Source organism: Notamacropus eugenii, chromosome 5 (assembly GCF_028372415.1).
Source record: "Notamacropus eugenii isolate mMacEug1 chromosome 5, mMacEug1.pri_v2, whole genome shotgun sequence".
NCBI classification, from domain to species: Eukaryota; Metazoa; Chordata; class Mammalia; order Diprotodontia; family Macropodidae; genus Notamacropus; species Notamacropus eugenii.
Window position 1 is genome coordinate 74,660,852 of NC_092876.1, and position 24,206 is coordinate 74,685,057.

Consider the following 24,206-nt stretch of genomic DNA (forward strand, 5'->3'; position numbering starts at 1 on the left):
AGGAAGTCTTTCCTAATGCCCCTTAATTCTAGTGCTTTCTCTCTGTTGAGTATTTCTAACTTCTCTTGTTCATAGCTCATCTGTATATAATTGTTGGCAAGTTGTCCCATCAGACTGTGAGCTCCTGGAGGTCTGGGACTTGCTTTTTCACTTGTATTTGTGTTCTTACGACATAACTCAGTGTGTGGCACACAATAAGGGCTTAATAAATGCTCTACCTAGGCAGGTAGGTGGCACATTGGATAAAGAAAGGATCCAGAGTTAGGAACACCCAAGTTCAAATTCAGCCTCACACTAGTTTTGTGACCTTAGGTAAGTCACTTAAATCCTGCCTTTGTTTCTTCATCTGTAAAATGGTATAATACAGCACCTTCCACTATAACATGAGTTATTTATAAAACTTAAATGCTATCTATCTATCTGAAGGATCCAGTGTAACCATGTAAGCCACCCCCCAGCCACTCAATAAATTCCAGAGACTCCCTGTTAGCTGTAAGGTCACACATGAACACCTCTGTTTGTCATTTAAAGCTCTAAACAATCCAGGCTCTTCCTGCCTTTCTCCATGCTCTTTACAGTCTAGCCACACTGGCATATGTACTGTTCCTCATATATAATACTGACTCCAGGAATTCCTAGTTTCCTTCAGGACTGAGGGAGGTCTTTCCTGGGCCACCCAGTTTCTGGTTCCATCTCCTTCAAAGAAATGTCACACAAAGCCTACATGTGTGTGTGTGTTGTCTTCTCCATTCGAATGTAAGCTCCTCAAGGGAAGGACTAATTCTCTTCTCCCTAATACTTCGGGAGTAGCACTGTCATCAGGACAGCACTAATTAGAATATAATTATTATATTTTTGCCTTTAAAAAAACATTTAGTATGCAATAGTCTTTTGCTGTAAACACTTGTTATACATGATTTGGAACTGATTTTACTAGATTTTGATACATATTTTCTTTTTTCAGATTTTTAAATTAAATCTCATTTTTTTCAATTATCTCCCTTTTTGCGCTCCTATACAACTGAAAAAGATAAACAAATCCCTTATAACAAATATGGATTAAATAGGCTATTAAAGGAGGAAGAAAGATGGCTACTGGCTGACAATAGATAAAGCTGGCCAACTGAGTTCCAAGAGGCAAACTGATTATTGCAGTCATCACACCCAAGGAAAGCTCCAGAGCCTGTCAAGGACATGACTACATTGTCTGGGATTCCTAGAAAATGTCCTTGGTATTGGTGAATCTTTGTCTTGTGCCTAATATTCTTTTTTTAAATATTATTTTATCCTTTTCCTAATTCCATGTCAAGAAAATTTTTAGATTTATTTTTACAACATTTTGAGTTTCAAATTTTTCTCCTTCCCTCCCCTTCCCTCTTCCTAAAATGCTGGCAATTTGCTATGGGGTTATACACATGCTATTATGTGAAATATATTTCTATATTAGTCACAGTTATGAAAGAAGAAAAGATCAAAACAAAAAAGCATGTAAAAGAATAAAGTAAGTGAAACAATATACTTTGAACTGCATTCAGAATTCATCAGTTCTTTATCTGGATGTGGACAGCATTTCTCTTTGTGAGTCCTTTGTACTTGTCTTAGATCACTGTGTTGCTGAGAAGAGCTGAGTCATTTGGAGTTGATCATCATACAATGATGGTGATACTATGTACAATGTTTTCCTGCTCCTGCTCATTTCACTTTGCATCAGTTTGTAAATGTCTTTTTAGGTTTTTCTGAAATCTGCCTGTTCATTATTTCTTATTGCACAACAGTATTCCATGACATTCATATATCACAGTTTGTTCAGTCATTCCCCAATTGATGGGTATCCCCTTAATTTTCTATATTTATTGTCTCTCCTGGATCTATTCTCTAGGTCAGTTATTTTTCCAATGAGGTATTTTACATTTTTTCTATTTTTTTCATTCTTTTGAATTTGATTGATTTTTGATGTCTCATAGAGTCATTAGATTCCACTAGCCTAATTTTAACTTTTAAGTTGTTGTTTTCCTCAGTGAGCTTTTGTATTTCCTTTTTCAATATGCCAATTGTACTTTTTAAGGAGTTGTTTTCTTCCATGGATTTTGTGTCTCCTTTTCCACTTGGCCAATTCAACTTTGTAAAGAGTTGTATTCTTTTTCCAAGCTGTTGACTCTTTTTTCATAATTCTCTTGCATCACCCTCATTTCTTTCCTCAATTTTTGTTCTATGTCTCTTATATGATTTTCAAGCTCCTTTTTGAGCTCTTCCACGAGTTCTTTCAGAGATCACTTCCTGTTTTTCTTTGGGGTTTTTCCCACAGGTTTTTTGACATTGTTGTCCTTTTCTGAGTCTATATCTTGATCTTCCCTGTCACCATAATAACATTCTGTGATCAGTTTTTTTTTCTCATCTTTTTTTGGCCTTTTTCATTTCTTCTCATTTTGAGCTCTCCTCCCAGGGTGGCAGGGACACTGCTTAAGACATCTTGTGCCAGAGGCTGCAGGCCCTGGCTGTTTACCTGATGCTGCAATGATGGTGCCCCAAGGCCTATGGGGGACCCTTGTGTCTGGTGCTGTGCTGAGGGTGGGGTGGGGGGTAGCTGGGACTGCTGGAGGCCATAGGGGTCTGGCAGCTTACCTAGAGGTGATCCAGGCTCCTAGTGGTTGTTGTAACTGACGGTTCCAAGTATGGATCAGCCATCCACGTGGCTGATGGAGCACCTGTGTTTTCTTGCTGTTAATTATTAGGCCAAAATTAGCACAGGCATTTAGAGAATTGATCCATACCTTGTTGCATCTCAGCTTCAGAGGCTATATTGAGCACACAATCATCTACAAATAGAAAATCATGCACCAACACTCTCTCCACTTTGGTCTTGGCTTGTAGCCTTTTCAAATTGAAGAACTTACCATTAGGATGGTAGTTGAACTTGATGCCGTGTTCATCCTCACTGAAAGCATTTGACAACATGGCTGAAAACTGTTGGGGGTGTAAGCTCAGTTTTCATGTGGACAGTCTCAGGCAGGTAAAAGTGAGGACTTCTAAACCTCAGAGTTCTCACGAGGCCCCCGAGGGAACAGCTGGGGATTGAGGTGTAAACACGAGCTATCGTGTGTCTTTCCATCTCTTCTCAGCAGGAAACTTGCTGGGGAGAGCATCCCACCCTTGAGATTGGTTCGTGGTCTGAGCACACCTGTTGTTAATTAGCTAGGGGCTGAGAGCACGCACGGTATTCACGTGCAAACTATGCAGTGGGAGAGCTTAAATAGGGACAGGAAAGCCTGAAGGCACTCTTCCTGCTGAGGGGCCCTTGGAGGGAAGAGGGTCCGTCCCCTCTTCCACTCCCATACTCTTGCTGTATGATCCTTGCCCCTTGGGAGGAGGAGGATTCCTCTCTCCTGAGGAAGAATTTCACCCTGCATATGGATACGTAACTGAGACCCTGAATAAAGCCTAACCCTTGTTTGACTCTGGAAAGTCTCTTCTCTCAGTACGTTTATCTGGCTGATCACCAAAGACCCGCGAAAGGTAAGAAGACTCAGGTAGCTCTCGGCCTCTAGACCGAATAGAAAACATCATGCTAAAAAGCATGGGAGCAAGCACACAGCCCTGTTTCACTCCATTGGTGACTGGGAATGCATGAGAGCATTGTCCACTATCCAGAACATGGGCAAACATGCCATCATGAAATTGATGTACAATACTGATGAACTTCTCTGGGCAACCAAATTTTGACATAATTTTCTGTAAATCCTCACAAATAACAGTGTCAAAGGCCTTGATCAGATCTACAAAGGTTGGGTACAGACCTCTGTTTTGCTCCTGTCATTTGTCCTGGAGTTGTCAGGCAGCAAACACCATATCAACTGTTCCTCAGCGCTTTCTGAAGCCACATGGGCTCTTGGGTATATGATCATCTTCCAGGTGAAGGATCAGCCTATTAAGGAAGACTCTAGCAAGAATCTTGCCAGCAATGACTAAGAGAGAGAGATCCCCTTGTGATTGTCACAGGAAAATCTATTCCCTTTACCTTTATGGAGATGGACAATGGAGGCATCCTTGAACGCCTGGGGGAATAACCTCCTCTTGCCATATCTGCAGTGGAGGAGGAGGTGATAAAATTTTCCTTATGGATAGTTTTTAGGCTGATTCCCCCAATTCTTTGCCTATATAGAAAGGGACTTCAGGAAATGTTAGTTCAGGTCTCCTTAAGGCCACATATTCATAGAAACACTACCTCTCTTGCATAAAGCAGTTTAGATTCTGCTAAACTTAAGGAAAATCTTCCTCAGGCAAGCTGAGTGATTTAGAAGAGATCTTGAGATCAAAGTTATTAATGAACTCAATTGAGTACTGGTACCAGAGAGACTATTACCTTTATCCTGCCATATTTTCAGCTGCTACCATCTGGTTTTAAATTAGAGCTATGCCAATGAATATAATTCAATACTATTATGCCATAAAAATAAATTAAAAATGTATCCTACTTAGCAGGGCAGTCATTTAGACAAAAGCTTCAAGCTTATTTAAGGCAGTGAAGAAAAATGGAAATAAAGTAGACAGCAAAGAAACTTTTACTGCAAATATCAGTGGTTTCACCTGATTATAAAATCCTGTTCAATTTTACATTAAAACTACCAGAGATAAGGATGATGAAGCCAAATAGGCCAATGTCTTGGAGAAAAAAATTAAAGAAGGTGGATACACTGATCAATACATTTTTAATGTGGATGAAACATTTATGTTCTAGAAAAGGATTCCTTCCAGAACTTACAGTTCTAAGAAAGAAAAACTCAACCTGGATTTAAAGTGTCTACAGATTGCCATACACTTTTCTTAGGAGCTATTGCCAAATGAGATTTTAAATTAAAACCAATTCTTGTTAATTGGTCTCAAAAGCTCAGAGATGCTAACGCACACTGATTGCTTCTCCTTTTTCAGCAGGCAAATAAGAAGCGTTGGTGACTAACGTTGCACTCAAAGACTAGTTTTCAAGTTATTTTAGCCCAGGTGTGGAAAAACATTTTAAGGACAACAATATCACATTTAAAGCATTACTAATTTTACATAATATTCCACATATTCCTCATTCAACCACATTTGGTTTATTGTATGAGTATGTGAGTGTGCAAATTCCCCAAGATGTGGATAAAGTTCTCTGTGCCTACTAATGTATTATGAAGATTTAAAGAAAGAAGACAGTTCAGTCTGTGCAGCTAAAATATTTTAAATGATAATGTTTTCATCATATCATCAGTGTAGGCTTATTTTTAGATATAATATTCAATCATTTTTAATTTTTTTAATTTCACTTTTTTCAACGACTCTTTTGCTTAGCTTGAATCATAATACATTTTTCTTATTCTTTGTTATTATGTGAATAAACAGATAAAGTTTTATTTTAAATTTTTTTCATTGCATATTTCCATTGAACTGGAACCAACAGCCATATTTTACATATAATTATGACTTTGAAAAGTGTGAATTGGCATAATGCAACACCTTAAGGGGATTCATTATTTGTACTAACTGGGACATAATTTGAACCAATTCTACATCTATAAAGGTCCTACAGTGTTATAATACTATTGAAGTTATTAATTACAAAATAGTTCTTTAAAGTCTTACCAATTCCACATGCATTTTTCTTTCTGAGTCTTCCTGGATGTAATTTCTTAATGCCAAAGTCTCTCTGTCCACTCTATCACCGTGTTGCTTTGTTTCTTGCAGATCAGTTGAATCTAAAACAAGGAAAGTAACAAAACATATTGACTAAGCTAAATCTAAGGATAATTTGGGGATGCCATTGTTGACATTTAAGCCACGTCCACTACATTTCCATCCCTGTAATCTCACAAATAGTATTTTTCCACATACAAAAATGAATCATTGTAGCTAATACCATAGGAAGGACTTCCTTGGAGTAGCCCAAGCCAATCTTCATAATACCAGGTCACTAAGAGGGGCTACTGAGGCAATAAAGGTGGAACAGAAAGAGTACTACTGGACTCCAGAGTCAGAAGACCTCAAGACCAATCCTGCTTCAGACATTTACTAGTTTGGTGACCATGGGCACGTCAAAAGTTTTCTGAGCCTCCATTTCTTCATCTGTAAAAGGGGGATAGTAATACTTGCACTACCTACCTTAGCTGTTTTGAGGAAAATACTTTTTCAAACCTTAAAGCAAATTGATATAAATATAAATTATTGTTGTTGTTGATAAAATATTGTTGTTGATAGGGGGATAGTAACTTCTAGGGAATAGAGCTTTGAAATTGCCTGCCTCACCCTAAAAATCTTGAAAAAAACTCAGAAAAATAAAACAACCATCCAAAATGATACTATCACCCACTCACTGAGAAAATTTTGTATATCTTTGCCAGAACCAGGCCCCAGAAAAATGCCTTTCCTCTTGACTCACTTCTAATAACATGTCACCTGACCAGCCCCATATCTTTTGACCTAGTAATACCACTACTAAGTATGTATCTCAGAGAGATCACGGAAAAGGGAAAAAGACTTATATGTACAAAAATATTTATAGTAGATCTTCTTGTAGTTACAAAGAATTGGAAATTGTGGGGATCCCCATCAATTGGGAATGGTTGAATAAGCTGAGGTATATGAATGTGATGGAATATTGTTGTGCTACAAGAAATGACAAAGGAGATGATTTCAGAAAAACCTGGAAAGATTTATATGAACTAATGATACAAAGTGAGGTAAACAGAATCAGGAGAACACTGTACACAAAACAGCAATATTGTAAAGAAAACAACTACTCTGATCAATACAATAATTCATAAGAATTCCAAAGGATCCATGATCAAAAATGCTATCTACCTCCAAAGAGAGAGAAGTGATGGACTCTGAATGCATACTAAAGCATATTTTTTCATTTTCTTTATTTTTTTTCTTTTTTTCTTTTACAATATGGGTAATTTAGAAATATATTTTGCATGACTTCACATGTATAATGAATATTATAGAGCCCAAAATTTTTAAAAATGTTAAAAAAGACCAGTATTTTAAAAAAAATCTCAGATTCAAAATTATCTAGGAATGTTATTCTTTGTGTAAGGAGCCTTGAACATACTGATGAAGGGCAATGGTGGTCAAGTCTACCATGATCCTCCAGTGTAGCAGATATTCCTTATGGCCTTTGGTTCTCCTGGGGAAATCTGTACTGAGACACAAGGCAGACTTTGACCAAAAGGGCTCTTAGAAATACTGGTCAAATATGGCTGTAGGCTAGATCCACAAAAGAACCGAAAGTGTGATTACTAGTCCCAAGCAAGTTTTGGCTAGGGCAATCTCAAAAAAATTTCAATAGCCTCAGACAGCTGTAGCCAGGGCCAACAGCAGCAGCAGTAGCAGCCTAGGCAAGCAGCTCTGTGGCAGGTGACTACAGCACCTACACCGGGAAGCTGCAGGCTCCAGAGCAGAAGGGAAGCACCTCCAAACTGCTAAGAGACGGAGCCAACAGTGCCTAGAGCTGCAGTACTGCAGGGGAGACATGATTTTAAGAGCTGTGAGTTGTCCAGGGGGAGCCCTTCCCCAGAGCCCTTGAAATGTGTGGGATTCTTGCTATTTCCTTTTTTTATTCTCTTGCTTCAAACTGTTTGGCCACATCTGGCACAAAGAGTAATTTAAAAGAAAACTTTGAGGTACAGACTGGAACAGATGCTGACCCAAACAGTACTCTGGATCTGGGGAGGAGTGAGAGGTCCTAGGGCCGTGCGGAAACCTGAGAGGGTCCTGTTATACTTATATAAGTATATATTACACTTAAGACTTCTTAATTATATAAATTTTTTAAAAAATATATTCAATTTTATTACCTTTAAGTATATGAAGTGACACAAACCAGGCCAAAAATAAAATACTACACAAAGGAAGTGCCAAATCAATAAAGCATCTATGGAGTGTTTACCGTGTGTCGGCATCAAAACTTGCTCTTAAATGCTTGTTGACTCTCAATGAATAGATAAGAATCATTTCTAAAGGACACATTGTCAGGACGGATATGGACAGTTCAAAAGTGCATTAAAAACGTCCTCACTGAGTTGAAAGAGTCCTGAACCATGAGTCAGGATGGCCTGGTTCTGGTCCTACTGATGAGGTGTCTGGGTGCCTGTGCTTGGACCCTAATTCTAAAATCACATCTCTCCAGCCTCAAAACACTATCCCAAGCAGTTTCTCCCCAGCCCAAAAACAGCCTGGCCCAGCAAAAACTGTGATCTCTCTTCCTTCTGCAGGAGCCAGCTGCACCTGTAGAACTTATTACTTTGAACGAGCTGCGAACTGGCGAAACAGGCTGTGTACTAGGTCATAATGACATTTACTACTCACTGACCAATCATATATGTATCTTAGACTTAGATATACATATACACCCTTACATTTATCTTGTCTAACAAGACATTGATGAGAGCAGCCTGGTATTCCTTAGCCAGTCCTGACCATAAGTTGACTCAGTGACCAGGCCTAAAACCACACCTCCACATAACCTCTCTTGGGTTATTTCTTGATAAACTCTGGGTAAAATACCTGTGCAGTAGATACTAAAAGTGCATGCTCCTTTAAGAACTAACCACTCCTTAATCAATCCTTAATCCCACTCTGAATCACCTAGTCATCACACTTGGCACATGTCTTACTATAGAATATCCTATATAAACTTTAACTATACCCCTCTAAGGTTGCAGGTTCCCTAAGAACTCTTGCCCGCAAAAAAGTGTAAGTCAATGAATTCATTCCAGGTGACCTACCCCTGGTACTCCAGTCTTTGGGGGTGGGGGAGGTCTCATCCCCTGTTTCAACTCTCATCACCACCCAGGACCCCAGGACCCCAGGACTGGATCTGGAAGCCTTACTGACCCAAAGTCTCCTGTCCAACACTTGGGCCTCCTTAATCAGCTTCTTCAGCCCTCAGAACTCATGTCTTTACTTCACCCCAGCTGCCCATAGGGATGGTCATGCCTCAAGGGCATCATTACCCATCACTACCCCACTTCTAGGATCTGGAACAACAATATCCCCCTCTTGTATTACATCTTCCCCCATCTTCCCAAAGATCCTTCTCTGCTACAATCTTCCTAAACTGACATTTTTATAAAAAATATTTATTGACTCAAGAAACATCAACAAACAAATGTTATACATTTCCATATACAAAGAATAAAAAAGAGGATCACAAGTGAAATTATGAACTTGTAGGTACAGTTGGAGGTTTTAAGTATATGATAAATTTAGATCCCCTTGTTTGTTCTGTGAAGTTTGGATTTAAAGGGCCACACTTGAGGACCTAGAGGAACACATGTGGCCTCAGGGTCACAGGTTCCCCACCCCTGGAACCAGTTTAACTCTACTGGGTTCTCCATCTTGGAAACTCTTCCTGTGACTTTTCACATCTTGGAAACTTCCAAACCTCAGTTACTATACCTGTTGCCTTCTCCAATCCTAATCCTGAACACAGTGGAAAGAAGTCACCTTATTGTACTGACTAGGGGTAAATGCTCAATAAATTTAAAGTACCTAATCTCAACTGTGCTCTCACAACTGACTTTCTTCCCTACTTTCCCCCATAGCTAATCCAAATGGAACAAAGGGGATATGGGATACAAAGGTGCCCTATAGGATAATATTAACAGTTCCTTTTTCAGTACCTTGTGAGGCCCCTCCTGAGCATGAGGGTATCCTAAAGTCTCTCCTCCTTATCTTGGAATACCATAAAACTTTCCCCTTATCCCGGACAATAAAATTCCTTGTCTTTTCCATCCTGAGTCATAAAATTTCCCCTGTCTCCCTTATCTTGTATCATTCAGCTTTCTTATCCTGTCCCTACATCTCCAGCCCTAAAAATTATATCATCATCCTACAGGCTGTATAGCTTCCTGTCTATATAAGTCTGGTTCTTTTCCTATATCAGTGCCTTTGTTTAGCTCCTTGCTAAATCTCAGGCCAGCTGCTTTTGCATCAATAAAGCTCCCAAGGACTACAGAGAAGGTCTAAGTGAATTCTTTCCAGCTCTAACCATTCTAAACCTTGTCATAGGTGCTCCCAAATTTCTTTTTCTCCTCAAATCCTCCTATACCACTATATCTTCCTCCCCAAGCAGAAGAGCTTACTTATCTTCTACTCTACTCAAAAAGTTGAGGCCATTATAAGGTCCTTCTTTCCCTCTGATGGTCCTTTGTTCTCAAAGAGGACCAAAATGACATCACTGTGCTAAAGTCAAATTTCAGTGTGTTAGACTGTGGCTGATCAGACAAATACAAACTTGGAATGCTCTATCACAGATTGGGCACAAATAGTCCAGGTGAACATTTGGGGTGGATTCTCTAAATTTGCACATCCTGTATTTCCTTTGAGCTGTTTCAATTCTACTTTGCTCACAGAGCACACCACCTTCTCTGATACGGGCATGCCATGTTGGGCAGTCCAGTGCCAGTGTCTCCCATGTCACACAATCAATACCAAAATTCTCACTTCTTCTGACCACCATGTGAATGCTTGCCCTCTGTGAGTTTCCCTCTACTCCACACCCCAAAACTTTTCCATTATCACCCATTCTCCCCTTTTTTACTCCACTCTTGACAGAGGTGGTCTTTCTCCCTGCCAACGTCAACACTTCCTCATAGCTGCCATCTTATTCTCTCTCTTCTTCTCTAGAAGCTGCTCCTTCAATAAAGGTTTCTCTCCAATATGCAATATCTTCTTATAATAATAATAGCTAACTTTTATACAGAGTTTTAAGATTTGCAAAGTGCTTTATAGACGTTACCTGGTGAACCACTAGCTACTTCTCTGTTGCCAACAAACATGCTCAGGTCCCTTCCATCTTTAAAAAAAAAAACTTTCCTGGACCCTCCAAACATCTCATATTTTGATCCTGTAATTACTTACTTTTACAGAAAAACTCACCATCCCCCTTCTGCAATCTGACTTAAAACTCTACCATTCAACCAAAATCCTCTCTTCAACATTACCAATTGTCTTTTAATTGTTAAATCCAATGGTCTTTTCTTAATCCTCAACCATCTTGGCCTCTCTGCAACTTTTTAAAAAAAAATTCAATTGTACTTTATTTTCAGGTTCATATTCTCTCCTAACCATCTCCACCTTCCCTCTCTCCCATTAAGAAAACAAACAAAACAAAACTCATTACAAACATGTCAAACAAAACAAATTCCAGCATTGCTATGTAATAAAAAAGAAATATGTCTCAATCTGCACTCTGAGTCCATTACCAAAAACATGTATAGTCAAGCAAAATAAAATGTCATTTTGACCATGTACCAATAAAAAAAATTGTCTCAATCTCTCGTCTGAGTATATGATATTTCTATCTGGAAGCAGACAGTATGTTTCATCATAAGTCCTTTGGAATTGTGGTTGGTCGTTGTGTTGATCACTTCCTGAGTCTTTTGAAGTTGTTACAATATTGCTATAATTGTATAAATTGTTCTCCTGATTCTGCTCATTTCACTCTGTATAAGTTCATATAAGTCTCCTCAGGTTTCTCTGAAATCATCCCCTTCATCTTTTCATTTATAGAAATATATTAAATATATATCCTATGTGTATGTATATATGTATATATACATATATATCATAATGTATTATGTTAGTCCCCAACTGAAGGGCATCCCCTCAGTTTCCAACCCCTTGCCACCACAGGCTGCAGTAAATATTTTTGCACATATGGGTGTTTTTTCCTCTTTCTTTCATCTCTATGGGCCACAGACCTGGGTCAAAGAGTATGCACAGTTTAATAGGTTTTGGGGCATAGTTCCAAATTGTTTTCCGGAATGGTTGAACCACTTCACAATTTCACCAACAGTACATTAATATGTCTGCTTTCCCATAGCCCTTCAACATTTGTCATTTTTCTATTTTGTCAACGCTGCGAGCTAATGATGAGGTGGTACTTCAGCGTTTTTCTGATTCATAGTGGTTTAGAGTAGAGATGTCAAACTCCCCAAGACCAACCAAATTAAATTGTAATTAGGAAATGTTTAACAAAACAATTAAAAATATAACACAACACACATGTTATTTGTGCTTTTCTAAGTCAGTATCCTGCCACCAGGGATCATTTCTATTTGAATTTAACATCACTGATTAACAGCATTTTTCATATGGCCATTTATAGCCTGGATTTCTTCTTATGTAAATTACCTATTAATAACTTTCCATTTAAAGGAACACTTTTGTAAAGTAGTCAATAAACATTAATCATTAATTAAGTCAATTAATTAAATCAATAAACATTAAGGGTCAGGTACTGTACCAAGTACTGGAACAAACAAACAACAATTTTTCTTTTTTTTTTTTAAAGATGGGATCTCCCTTTCTCAGGTTGAAAGGGCAGGGGCTACTACTGAGGAGCATAGAAGTCTGACTTGCTCTTTTTGACAAGGGCCAGCTTGCCCTTCCTGAAGCAATTTGGCAGCCTCCTACTCCTAAGGTCTCACTATATCAAAACCAACTTAATGTGGACAACCAATCAGCCTAGCCCCCAGGGCCTCAGTACCCCTAGTAGCAGGGATTAGAGGCAGCATAGATTAAAGATATGTTACATAACACCTGAAACAAATTTTTTATAGGAATAATAATCCCTCAATTATTTGGTTTATAACTTTTTATTTTTAATTATTGGTTTCCTTAAAGCAAGAAATAAAAAATTGTAATTAAAGTTATATGTGTTCATATTTCCAATTATTTCTATAGTTATTCTATCAACAGCCAGACATCCTGATGGTGAGATTTAACTACAAAGAATTTCTATATATGTAATCCTAGTAGTGTATTCACAAACTTACCTCTGGGTAATTATAAGTTTCTGTTACTAGGGAAAGAATTCAAACTGGGGAGCCATTTGGTAGACTGGAAATATAAGATATTTAGCCAAAATGAAACACTGTACCTATGTGATCTGAAAATTTTAACAATGATTAGAGTGACTTACCATTTTCTTTAAGTTTACTCAAGTTTTCTTTCAATGCGTCAATTTCTAGTTGGGTTGATTCTAAGGCAAGCTCTAAAAGAAAAAGAAATATAGCATACTTACTTAGATACCAAATTAGTATATGTTTATTCTCCAAATTTCATTCCATTGCATCTTCAAAGGTAAAATGTAAAGTACTCCAATGTAAAAGACATTAAATAATCAAAAAGTCTTAACTAAATTGTGCTAAATATTCAGAATTGCACAAAAAATAAAAACAAAATTGTAAAACCACCAACAAATTAAAAATAAATAACTTTATTAAGTGTTATTAAGTACCTATTATGTGCTAGGCATTGCAATAAGAACAGGGTATACAAAGACAAAAAAGAAACTTTCCTTAACTTCAGACTATGTTATATCAGACCTTAGAATTTAATTAAGCACTACCTTGCATTATATTTTTTCACATTTCCATAATGTGAACATAAATGTTCCATATGTGTGTGTCTTATCTTACTAATTCTGAACTTAAGGGCAGGTATCATTTTTAAAATAACAATAACAACATATTTATGTGGGCCTTTAAGATTTATAAAGTTTTGCTTTCAACACAATAATGTGAGGTCAATAATATACAATATTATAACCCCTTTCTTACAAATAAAGAATCTTAAGACTCAGAGACCTGACTTTCCCATAGTTATAAGAGCTTCAGAAAATTTTTTTTACGTGTTAGAGGTGGGATACACACAGTCTTCTAACTTCAAGGATAGTACTTTTTCTACTACCAGCCCCCTTTTCCTGTCCCCCATATCTCATAGCCTGAGCACACTGTATCAAATTATTTGTCAAGCATTTTGTAGCCATAAAGTGCCATGTTAAATATATTCTATTATTACTATTGGTGTGTTGGTGTTAAAAAAAAAAAGAGGTACTAGTTAAATGAATAAATGACTGACTGAAATAATCAGTTTATATATTAGTCTGTGCATCCCTCCTCCTCCCCCCAAAAAACTAGAATAAACATCAAATTTGTATCTACCTATTTTGAAGTCCCACCTTGGGACTCAGATATCTTGCCTAGGGAGAGAGTAAGTGCAAATTTAGCTAGCTGACTATATCTAGCTGGTTCCGAAACCCCAGGCCATATCCCATCCAGTCATCCATTCAGGCCAACTTGCCATTGGAATGTAGAACCTATTCTTTCTAACTCTGCCCCCACCCCCAACTGCTTCTAGAAAACATATGTAAGTTGACTGTCCCATGTATGAATGACTACCCAGAACAAAACTCCCTTCCCTGACCACCATGCCCTATGTGTGCCTTCTTCTTCCATTAGAATATGAGTTCCATAACATCAAGCATGGATTGTCTGCTTTTTCATTTATACCATAGGACTTAGCACAGCGCTTGGTTCACAGTAAAAGTTTAATTAATGTTTCTTCATTCAAATCTTTTGAAGCAAGATCATAATTTATGGTATATAGAAGGCACGCTTTCTATTATATTCATTAGAAGTCTCACAAACCATTAGAAGGTTCAACATGCAGAAAACATGTGACTTTGAAAAAACTGAAAGAATTTTAAAACTTTACTTTTGAAGACTAAAACAAATAAAATACATTTGGTAAACCAGTTTAGTTGAGTCAGTTTTAAATCTCTTTACAACCTGGTCCCTTTCTACCTTTCCGGTCTTTTCCCTTCTTTTCTCCTTTCCACATACTCCGGTGATTCCTGGTCTACTCCTGACCTACTTCCTGCTCTGGACACATGCCCTTCTTCTCAGAGTCTTTGTCCTGGCTGTCCTCCATGCCAGGAGCGTACTCTCTTTTCATCTCCAGGAAACCCTTGTTTCGTTCAAGAATCAGCTTGAGACACCTTCTATATGAAGGCTTCCTTGATCTCCCCATCTGCTGGTGCCAACCCCCTCCAAGTTATTTTATGATCATTTTGTATGTATTTACGAGTATAAGCTGTCTCTCTGCATTATGATGTAAGTTTCTTAAAGGCTGGAATTGTTTTGGCCTTTTTTTTGTATTTTATTTGTATTTTATTTGTATCCTTTTCCCTCCCCACCCCTGTGATACCTGGTCCACAGTAAGAATTTAACAAATCCTTGTTGATTGCCATATGGCAAACTCCTTGATGGCTGGGAGCTATCTCTTCTGTAGTACAAAGGCTAGCGTACAGTAGATAAGAGTTTAATAAATGCTTTTTGATTAACTGTACTTGCAGATAGGGAAGATTAAATGTTTAGCTAAGAAACAGTCCCTGTAACTCCATGAGGGAGCTTATACTCTAGCATGGGATAAGGGTATAGCTACAGGTATAGCTACACAGATATATGTATATATATACATATATAATTGTATGTATGTATATGTACACATATATGCAATTATGACACAAAATAATACATGATGAGTGCATAAAAGAAGTGTGAGTGAAGGGCTAGATGAAGTCCAAGAGGGGGAAAGGTCTTCACCCACGGGGGAGTAACTCAACAAATATAAGACAATTTAGAATTTTAACACGCAAAAAAGTCATCAATTATGGCTCAATTGTCAAATGGTCAAAATTTGTCAAAATTGTCAAAACTGACAAGTAGTTTAGGAAACAGCTTTCACTGATTTTAAGAATCAGATAACTTCAGGAATTAATCTCTCAAATCATAGCTACTCTCTTACTCCTTAATTGTTAAAATAAGCCTGTTTTGTAACAAATATATTCTAAATCAAATTGCAATGGCAAAAGATGAATAGAAATAAGTAATTTGCATTAATATTTTTTAAATTAGTAGTTTCAAAAACAATTAAAAACTTTGTACTACTTGCTTTAAGAATGCCTAAGAACTCATAATAAAAGATGCTGTCTACCTAGAGTTAGAGAACTGATAGATTCTGAATGGAGATTTAAGCATATTTTTTCTCTTCATTTTTCCTACTTTTTTTCTCACAACATGGTTAATGTGGAAATATTTTACATCATTTCATAGGTATAATAGGTATCATTTCTTACCCTCTCAATGGATAATGGAGGGTGTAGAGAGAGGGAAAGAATTTGGAACTGAAAATTAAAATTAAAAATTATTTTAAAAATAAAAAAATAAAAATGATTAAGAAAAGCTAAATTCTTGTTAGTTCTATGTAAAGCAGAAATCCTAAAAGCAGTTTTTATAAAATTAAAATTGTCATTGCCTCAACCTACAAAGTCAATACAAGCCAAAGATTGTTGCATTAATCATAGTTATTTAATATGGGCAAACTATTTACATCCCTATATGGGCATTACCTCCCTCTAAATGAGCACCTGAAAAGGCCAGCCTAAAAAGACCAAGCTCTCCCATTGCACCCTGGGCCATCTCCAGTCATCCTGATGCATTGATGAATATCTGGTCACTGGACCCAGATGGCTCAGGAGAAGAAAGTGAGGTTGGTGATCGTGCACAGACCTCCCTCACTCAAAACAATGTCAAGTACACGTCATGTCATTATTTCTCTGATGTCATGGTCTTCTTCAAAAATGAAGGACAAACACAGAATCATAGTAATAAAGATAGATAGCCTTTATATAGCTCCTTAAGGTTTGCAAGATACTTTACAAATATTATCCTCAGGACAATCCTGGGAGGTAGGTATTAAATTTATTACTGATAATATTATAATAAGAAATAATTTACAATTTATTAAATAACGAAAATTATTATTCATATTAATAACAGGTAGCATTTGTACATGCTTCAAAGTTTACAAAGCACTTTATCTCCATTACCTCATTTGATCTTCACAACTCTGTAAGAGAAATGTTGTTCTTATCCCCATTTTACAGATGAGGTCACTGAGGCTCATCTGAGAGACGCTTTGAACTCTGGTCTTCCCCTCCTCCATTCGATCTAACCCTACACTAGATTCAGCCCTTCATCAAAGAGAATGACCTTTGGATTCTATTATCCGATATGACATAGAAGCACTTTAACAAGTAATCAACCATCTTCCTCTGCACTGAGGACACCTTTGAAACTCTCTGACTTCAAATGAAGCTAAAAGGGAATCCCAGATCTGCTAAAACTGTTCTGGAGAACAGTCTACATGGACATTTCTTGAACGCAGAAACATGAATGTGGCAGTTTTTCTCTTGGGAAAGAAGCTGTGAAATGAAGCTCACTGAGTCTACCCCAGAGACACAAAATGTGGACTCTTCTGTAACTCATTTTATGAGGTTAAATCAAACCCGCAGTTCTGGAAAAATTCTTTAGTCCAAAAAAGAAACCTCAAGAAAACCGATCTGCAAGATCTGTCTGTAAAAGAACATAACAGGTCTCTGTGTGCGGCTTCTTGAAATTAGTCTCCTTGTTTTATAGAGACCCTTGATAAATAAATATGAAAAGAACTTTAAGAACTTAGGAAAGAAAAAAAGTTTAGTCAAATTAAGTGAGCTGCTTCAAAACATCAGAAATCAGTGGGTGGAAGATATAAATCCAACTCCCAGCAGCTCCCAAAGAAGTGATGAGTATATGTGTGTATGGTGGCCTGCAGAGTGCTTGGCCTCTCATGAGCACAGGCTCTCAGGGCAGCCCTCAGGTTGTCTTCAGCTTTAATTTTGTAAAATGTAATTTTGTAAAATGAAAGTGATTTCAACAAAGTTTCATTGCAACAGTCGGAGATAATGATTTTTAATAAATTCCAAGTTTACCGAGTTTATTGTGTTCTTTTTCCTTTGTATCTAGTTTTTTGGTCAGTCTACAGATCTTTTCATGCACCTGATGTAACCTTGTAGCTGCTTCTTCCTCCATGTTCCTCTTGAGGTTTCCTTGTATGGTTTTTACTTTCTCCAGTTCTTCATTAGGGGGCTGAAATACAGATATTCTTAATAGCAGACCAAAAGCAAATTTACTTTCATTGTACAGTACTTCTATCAGTGCTCAGTAGTCTGGAAAGGAAAGGAAGAAAAATATGTGTTTAAATGAAAACCATTTCTGCCCATAGAACATAGAGATCTAGTCTCTTCTGGAATACCTTCAGAAAAAAGGGAACCACTGTCTCCTAAGGCAGCCCATACTTTTTGGAACTGGCCTTTAATCCACCTCAAATCTGCTTCTCTGTGTTCCTAGTTCTCTCCTCTGGGGCCAAGCAAAACCACCTTTAAGCCTGTTAATTACTGTGTGTCCTTCTCTTTTCAATTCAATAAACATTTAATGACTACTAAGTAGGAAATATGGTGCCCAAGGTGGGGATAGAAAGATAAAAAAATAAAAGTTTCTATTCTCAAGTAGCTTACATTCTGTTGAAAACTATAAGATAATATATACATATTAATACTATAAGATAAATAAATACAAGGAATTTCAGGCAGAGAGTACTAATAACAAGCAGATGGGTAAAGGTTGCCTCCCTACATGTATCATGTATTTATTTATGTATGCACATATATTCCCACATATCCTTGAACACAGGGGCTGTTTTTATTACACACACACACACACACACACACACACACACACACACACACACACACACACCACTCCAATTAGCTCAGGACCTTATACAGTCTGTGCTTGTGGAATAACTTGATGAGGCTGCAACCTCCAACCAAGCTGCAGAGGTAAGCTGGGGCTCCATTGCACTGGAGGCCACCAAAGGTTTTTAGCAGGAGGATGACATGGTCACTTGGGCAGCCGAAAACATGCCTACGACCCTGTGGCTGATCCCTGTACTTCATGGCACTGAGGCCCCTCACAATCCTAGTTACCCTCCTCTGGACAGGCCACCTGCTTGTTAATACCCTTCTTAAAAGGTGGAACCCAAAAGAGAATACAATGCTCTCTACACATGGTCTGACCAGGGCAAATACATTGAGGAGCTTAATTATGGAATGTGAACTGCTCCATTAGACTGGAAGCCACCTGAGGAGAGGTACTGTGTCATTTTTATTCTTTGTATCCTCCAAAACTCAGAATGGTGCCTATAATAGTGCACACAACAGACCTATAATAAATGTTTGTGGAACTGAACTGAATATCTGCACACAGCTTCTATTAATTCTACCTAAGACTGTCTACGCTAATTAACAGAGAGTATGACCACTAAAATATTATTCCAATGACTCATTATGATACAGCAATGACCCTGAGTTCTGGAAGACTAGGTCAGAGAAATACAAGCCCTGGAAAGGCCTACAAAAGCTGGACAGGTTGTATGCCTGTTGTCTGAAGACTAGCCTAACTAATTTTGGGAAGGCTTATCTAGCGACCAGAGAGTAAAAAACTTTTTAGTCACAGTAACTTTCAAGAACCATTTACTGCTAAGTAATAAAAAAGCTGTTATCATATCAACAGATCAGATTACACCCCATTAAAATTAGAAATCTCCCGAAGTACTGAAGGAGGGTGCCACCTCATACTGCTGCTTCACAGTGGGTCCACTAAAATTCCCAGGGACTTTTTCACATGAACAGTTTTCTAACCATACCTCTCCCATGCCTATTTTTTTAAACCAGAGTCTTTACAATTACTCCTATTAATTTCACAGGATTGGATTTGGAACATTATTGTAGCCTGTCCAGATCTTTTTGAATCTTAATTACGAAATCCAAAGTGTTAGCTAATACCTCACAGATTTATTTCACCTGCAAATTTTAGAAGCCTTTCATCTATATCTTCAGCCAAGTCACTGGCAAAAACAGTGAAGAGAACAGGGCCAAGTTCAAAGTCCCATGTCATTCCACTGAAGACCTTCCCACTTCCCACCCCTCTAGCTTGCAGTATTTCCATTTCTTAACCCATTTTATATCTGGTTCAACCAGTTCTGAATTTACCCAACTGCATATTCTTTATCAAAATTACATCACAAGTAAGGAGGTTATACATTTTTTCACTGATGCTGCCATTGTTTGAAATATGTTCAAAACTCTTCTATAATTACCTTCAGAAAAACAGTATCATTGATTTTCATAATCCACTTTGTCTAGCTGTATAAGCTTCAGTTGTCAAAGGTTGGGGTGGTGGTTGGCATAGCATCACTATAAAAAGAGATAACCTATGCTGTTGGCTGTAACGTGCTACATTGGGTTCATACATCGAGTCACTTGTCATTAACTGAAACACTATGTTCAGTGTGGTTCTCTTAAACCTGGTTCTATGGAGACTGCATTGGAATTTGGACCTCTTAGTCTTCAACCCAGACCACATTTTTCTTCCATGTACTCTTTGGTCCAATGACACTAGCTTCTTTGCCATTCCTCCAATACAACACTCTCCTGACACCAAGTCTTTTTACTGGCTGTCCCCCAGGCCTGGAACACTCTTTCTCCTCTCTGCTTCAAGGATTCTCTGGCTCCCTTCAAATCTTAAATAGCACCTTCCACAAGAAGCCTTCCCTAGTTCCTCTTAATGCTAGTTAGTGCCCTTTCTCTGTGATTATATCTTAATTTATCTTCTATAGAGTCATGCATGCATGTAGTAGTTTGCATCTTGCCTCCCCTGTGAAATTCTGAGTTCCTTGAGATAGCGGCTATTTTTGCCTGTCTTTGTATCCCAGTGCTTAACACTGTGCCTGTTACATACGAGAGGCTTCACAAAGGCTTGATGACTTGACTTCCTTTCTAACACTTTGGATCTTCTATCTTAAAACATTCCCGAGATCCAAGAAAGGCATTAGACTTAAGAATACTCTCACCTATCAATCATGAGCACACTCTAGGCTTTACCCTTCTTTCCTGCCCACAGGCAAGTAGGACATGATGTACACAAACACATACTCCTTGTTCTGACAATGGCATGCCATTTGCTGTCATTCACCTTCTCATCCCACTACTTTTTCCAACCCAGTTGGCTTTTTGGCTGTTCTTCACACATGACACTCCATTTCTCATCTCTCTGACTTCCCAAAAGAGGTATCCACTGATAAGAATGTACTCATTCTTCCCTTGTTTCTCTTAGAATACCTAGTTTCCTTCAAATCTCAGCTCAAGTCCCACCTTTGATATGACACTTTTTCTCATTCTGCACCCATACTCCCAAATTAGCTTGTATTTGTTTGGAACATCTCTACGTGCATATGTTGTCTCTCATAGGCAAGGACTATTCCATTTTCATTTTTATATCATTCCAGAGTCTTGGCACAGTGCCTGGCACATAGTAGAGACACTTATCCAATGCTTGTTGATGGATGTTTCCAGTAGGAAGACAGGAACCTAGAGGTCAAAAACAATGTTTGCTGAGCCACAAATGAGGCAAATCACAAAGAAAACTGCCATTTTCTAGACAAGTTAAAGGGAAATGAAGAAAAAGAATAGATAGCTCTGGAAGCTCATGGAATTGACTTCCTTGATCATCATCAGAACAGTGAGTTTCAGGGAGTAGAGCAAAAATGGCAGAGTAGAAAGACACACCTACTCTAGCTCTCCCCCCACAGTCCATAAAATACTTGTAAAAAATGACCCTAAACAAAGTCTAGAGCAGCAGAAGTCACAAAACAATAGAGTGAAAGAGATTTCCAGTCCAAGACAGCCTGGAAGGCAGATAGGAATTGCATCAGGTTCGGAGCAGAGCACAGCCCAGCCTTGATAGGGAGGCATTGTCAGGCCTCGGGGGTGGAATCCCCAGCAGCAGCTGTGGTTCCCAGATTGCTCAACCCCCAAATCCCAAAGACTGCTTCAAAGATCCTAGGCAGAAAAGCTTGTGGTAGCTCCCAGACCAGAGCACAGGCCAGGAGAGGAATAAACTCCTCTCCCTTGATTGTGCCACTTTGGAGGAACTGAGAACTTACAGGTCCCCAGAGTATACACTCCTCTTGACAAAGGTCTCAAAAGTCAAGTAACTGGCTGAGAAAATGCTCAAAAAATGGGAAAAAAATGAGATTATAGAAGGCTACTTTCTTGGCGAACAGGTATTTTCTTCTATCCATTCAGATGAAGAACAATGCTTACTATCAGAGGAAGACCTAAAAATCAAGGCTTCTGCATCCAAAACCTCCAAAATAAAAATGCAGTGGTCTCCAGCCAGGGAAGAGCTCAAAAAGGATTTTGAAAATCAAGTAAGAGAAGTGGAGGAAAAATTGAGAAGAGAAATGAGAGCGATGCAAGAAAATCATAAAAAATGAGTCAACAGCTTGCTAAAGAGACACAAAAAAATGCTGAAGAAAATAACACCTTTAAAAATAGGCCAACTAAATTGACAAAAGATGTCCAAAAAGTCAATGAAGAGAAGAATGCTTTACAAAGCAGAATTAGCCAAATGGAAAAGGAGGTTCAAAAGCTCACTGAAGAAAATAGTTCTTTAAAAATTAGAATGGAGCAGATGGAAGCTAATGACTTTATGAGAAAACAAGAAATTACAAAACAAAACCAAAGAATGAAAAAATAGAAGACAATGTGAAATGTCTCATTGGAAAAACAACTGAACTGCAAAACAGATCCAGGAGAGACAATTTAAAAATTATGGGAGGGGGTGGAGCCAAGATGGCGGACTAGAAAGACACACTTATGCAGGGTCCTCCCCACAGCCCATAAAATACCTGTAGAGAGGGACTCTCAACAAATTTTGGAGCAGCAGAAGTGGAAAACAACAGAGTGGAGGAGATTTTCAGCCCACAGTGACCTGAAAGGCCTATGGAAATGTTGGTTGTGCTGGACATGGAGCCGAGCACAGAGCCCAGCCCAGCCTTGGCCGAGCAGCGGGGCGGCGCAACAACACTCTGGGAAAAGGACACCTCAGGGTGGAATCTCCAGTCACAGTAGCGGGTCCTCAGATCCCTTGGCCCACAGGCGCCAAAGGTCAGTGACGGGGTTTTATCAGTAGGCCAGGAAGGGAGAAGTGCCTTCCCATAGCTCCGCCAGCAGGCAGCAGCCACAGAGCCTGCATAGCAGCCCATACAGAAGCTCCATTGTTGGAGCGTAAAAACCCCTGGGGACATTGAAGAGCTGAGTCTTATCTCAGCCCTGGGTGGAGGACCTGGGAAGCTGGTCTTTGTCTCAAACTGAATGGTAGCCCTGCCCATCCAGCATATCTGAATATCAGCCCCCAGTGCTGACTTGGGAACTGGAGGCCAAGTGGCTGTGGAGAGGTATCTGCTAAGATTCTGGGCACAAAAATCCCTCTCTGCATCCAGACCAGTACACACTTGACTGTGCCACCTTGGAGGAACTGAGATCTCACAGATTCCCAGAGTATACCCTACTCTTGACAAAGGACCCAAAAGTCAAGTAACTGGTTGGGAAAATGCCCAAAAAAGGGAAAAAAAAGTAAGACCATAGAAGGCTACTTTCTTGGTGAACAGATATCTCCTCCCATCCTTTCAGATGATGAAGAACAATGCTTACCATCAGGGAAAGACATAAAAGTCAAGGCTTCTGTATCCCAAACACCCAAAATAAATATTCAGTGGGCTCAGGCCATGGAAGAGCTCAAAAAGGATTTTGAAAATCAAGTTAGAGAGGTGGAGGAAAAACTGGGAAGAGAAATGAGAGAGATGTAAGAAAAGCATGAAAAGCAGGTCAACACCTTGCTAAAGGACACCCAAAAAAATGCTGAAGAAAATAATACCTTGAAAAATAGGCTAACTCAATTGGCAAAAGAGGTTCAAAAAGCCAATGAGGAGAAGAATGCTTTCAAAAGCAGAATTAGCCAAATGGAAAAGGAGGTCCAAAAGCTCACTGAAGAAAATAGTTCTTTAAAAATTAGAATGGAACAGATGGAGGTTTATGACTTTATGAGAAACCAAGAAATCACAAAACAAAACCAAAAGAATGAAAAAATGGAAGATAATGTGAAATATCTCATTGGAAAAACAACTGACCTGGAAAATAGATCCAGGAGAGACAATTTAAAAATTATGGGACTACCTGAAAGCCATGATCAAAAAAAGGGCCTAGACATCATCTTTCATGAAATTATCAAGGAAAACTGCCCTGATATTCTAGAACCAGGGGGCAAAATAAATATTGAAAGAATCCACCAATCACCTCCTGAAAGAGATTCAAAAAGAGAAACTCCTAGGAATATTGTAGTCAAATTCCAGAGTTCCCAGGACAAGAAGAAAATATTGTAAGCAGCTAGAAAGAAACAATTCAAATATTGTGGAAATATAATCAGGATAACATGAGATATAGCAGCTTCTACATTAAGGGACTGAAGGGCTTGTAATATGATATTCCAGAAGTCAAAGGAACCAGAATTAAAACCAAGAATCACCTACACTTCAGCAAAACTGAGTATAATACTTCAGGGAAAAAAATAGTCATTCAATGAAATAGAGGACTTTCAAGCATT

At 38.4% G+C, this 24,206-nt stretch overlaps 1 protein-coding gene across 7 annotated transcripts in view; it reads right to left on the reverse strand.

Annotated features, from left to right (window-relative positions):
- Window positions 1–24,206, reverse strand: part of CCDC30 (coiled-coil domain containing 30) — a 165,877-nt gene that overhangs the window by 109,295 nt on the left and 32,376 nt on the right. For all 7 annotated transcript variants that reach the window (XR_011967154.1, XM_072609733.1, XM_072609736.1 and 4 more), the window contains exons 6-8: window positions 17,633–17,789; window positions 12,959–13,030; window positions 5,614–5,726 (exon numbers count right to left, since the gene is read on the reverse strand). Coding sequence is in view for 6 of the 7 variants with exons in the window: in XM_072609733.1 (XP_072465834.1) it covers window positions 5,614–5,726; window positions 12,959–13,030; window positions 17,633–17,789 (342 nt within the window). In the remaining variant the exon portion in view is untranslated. The remainder of the gene's footprint in view (window positions 1–5,613; window positions 5,727–12,958; window positions 13,031–17,632; window positions 17,790–24,206) is intronic.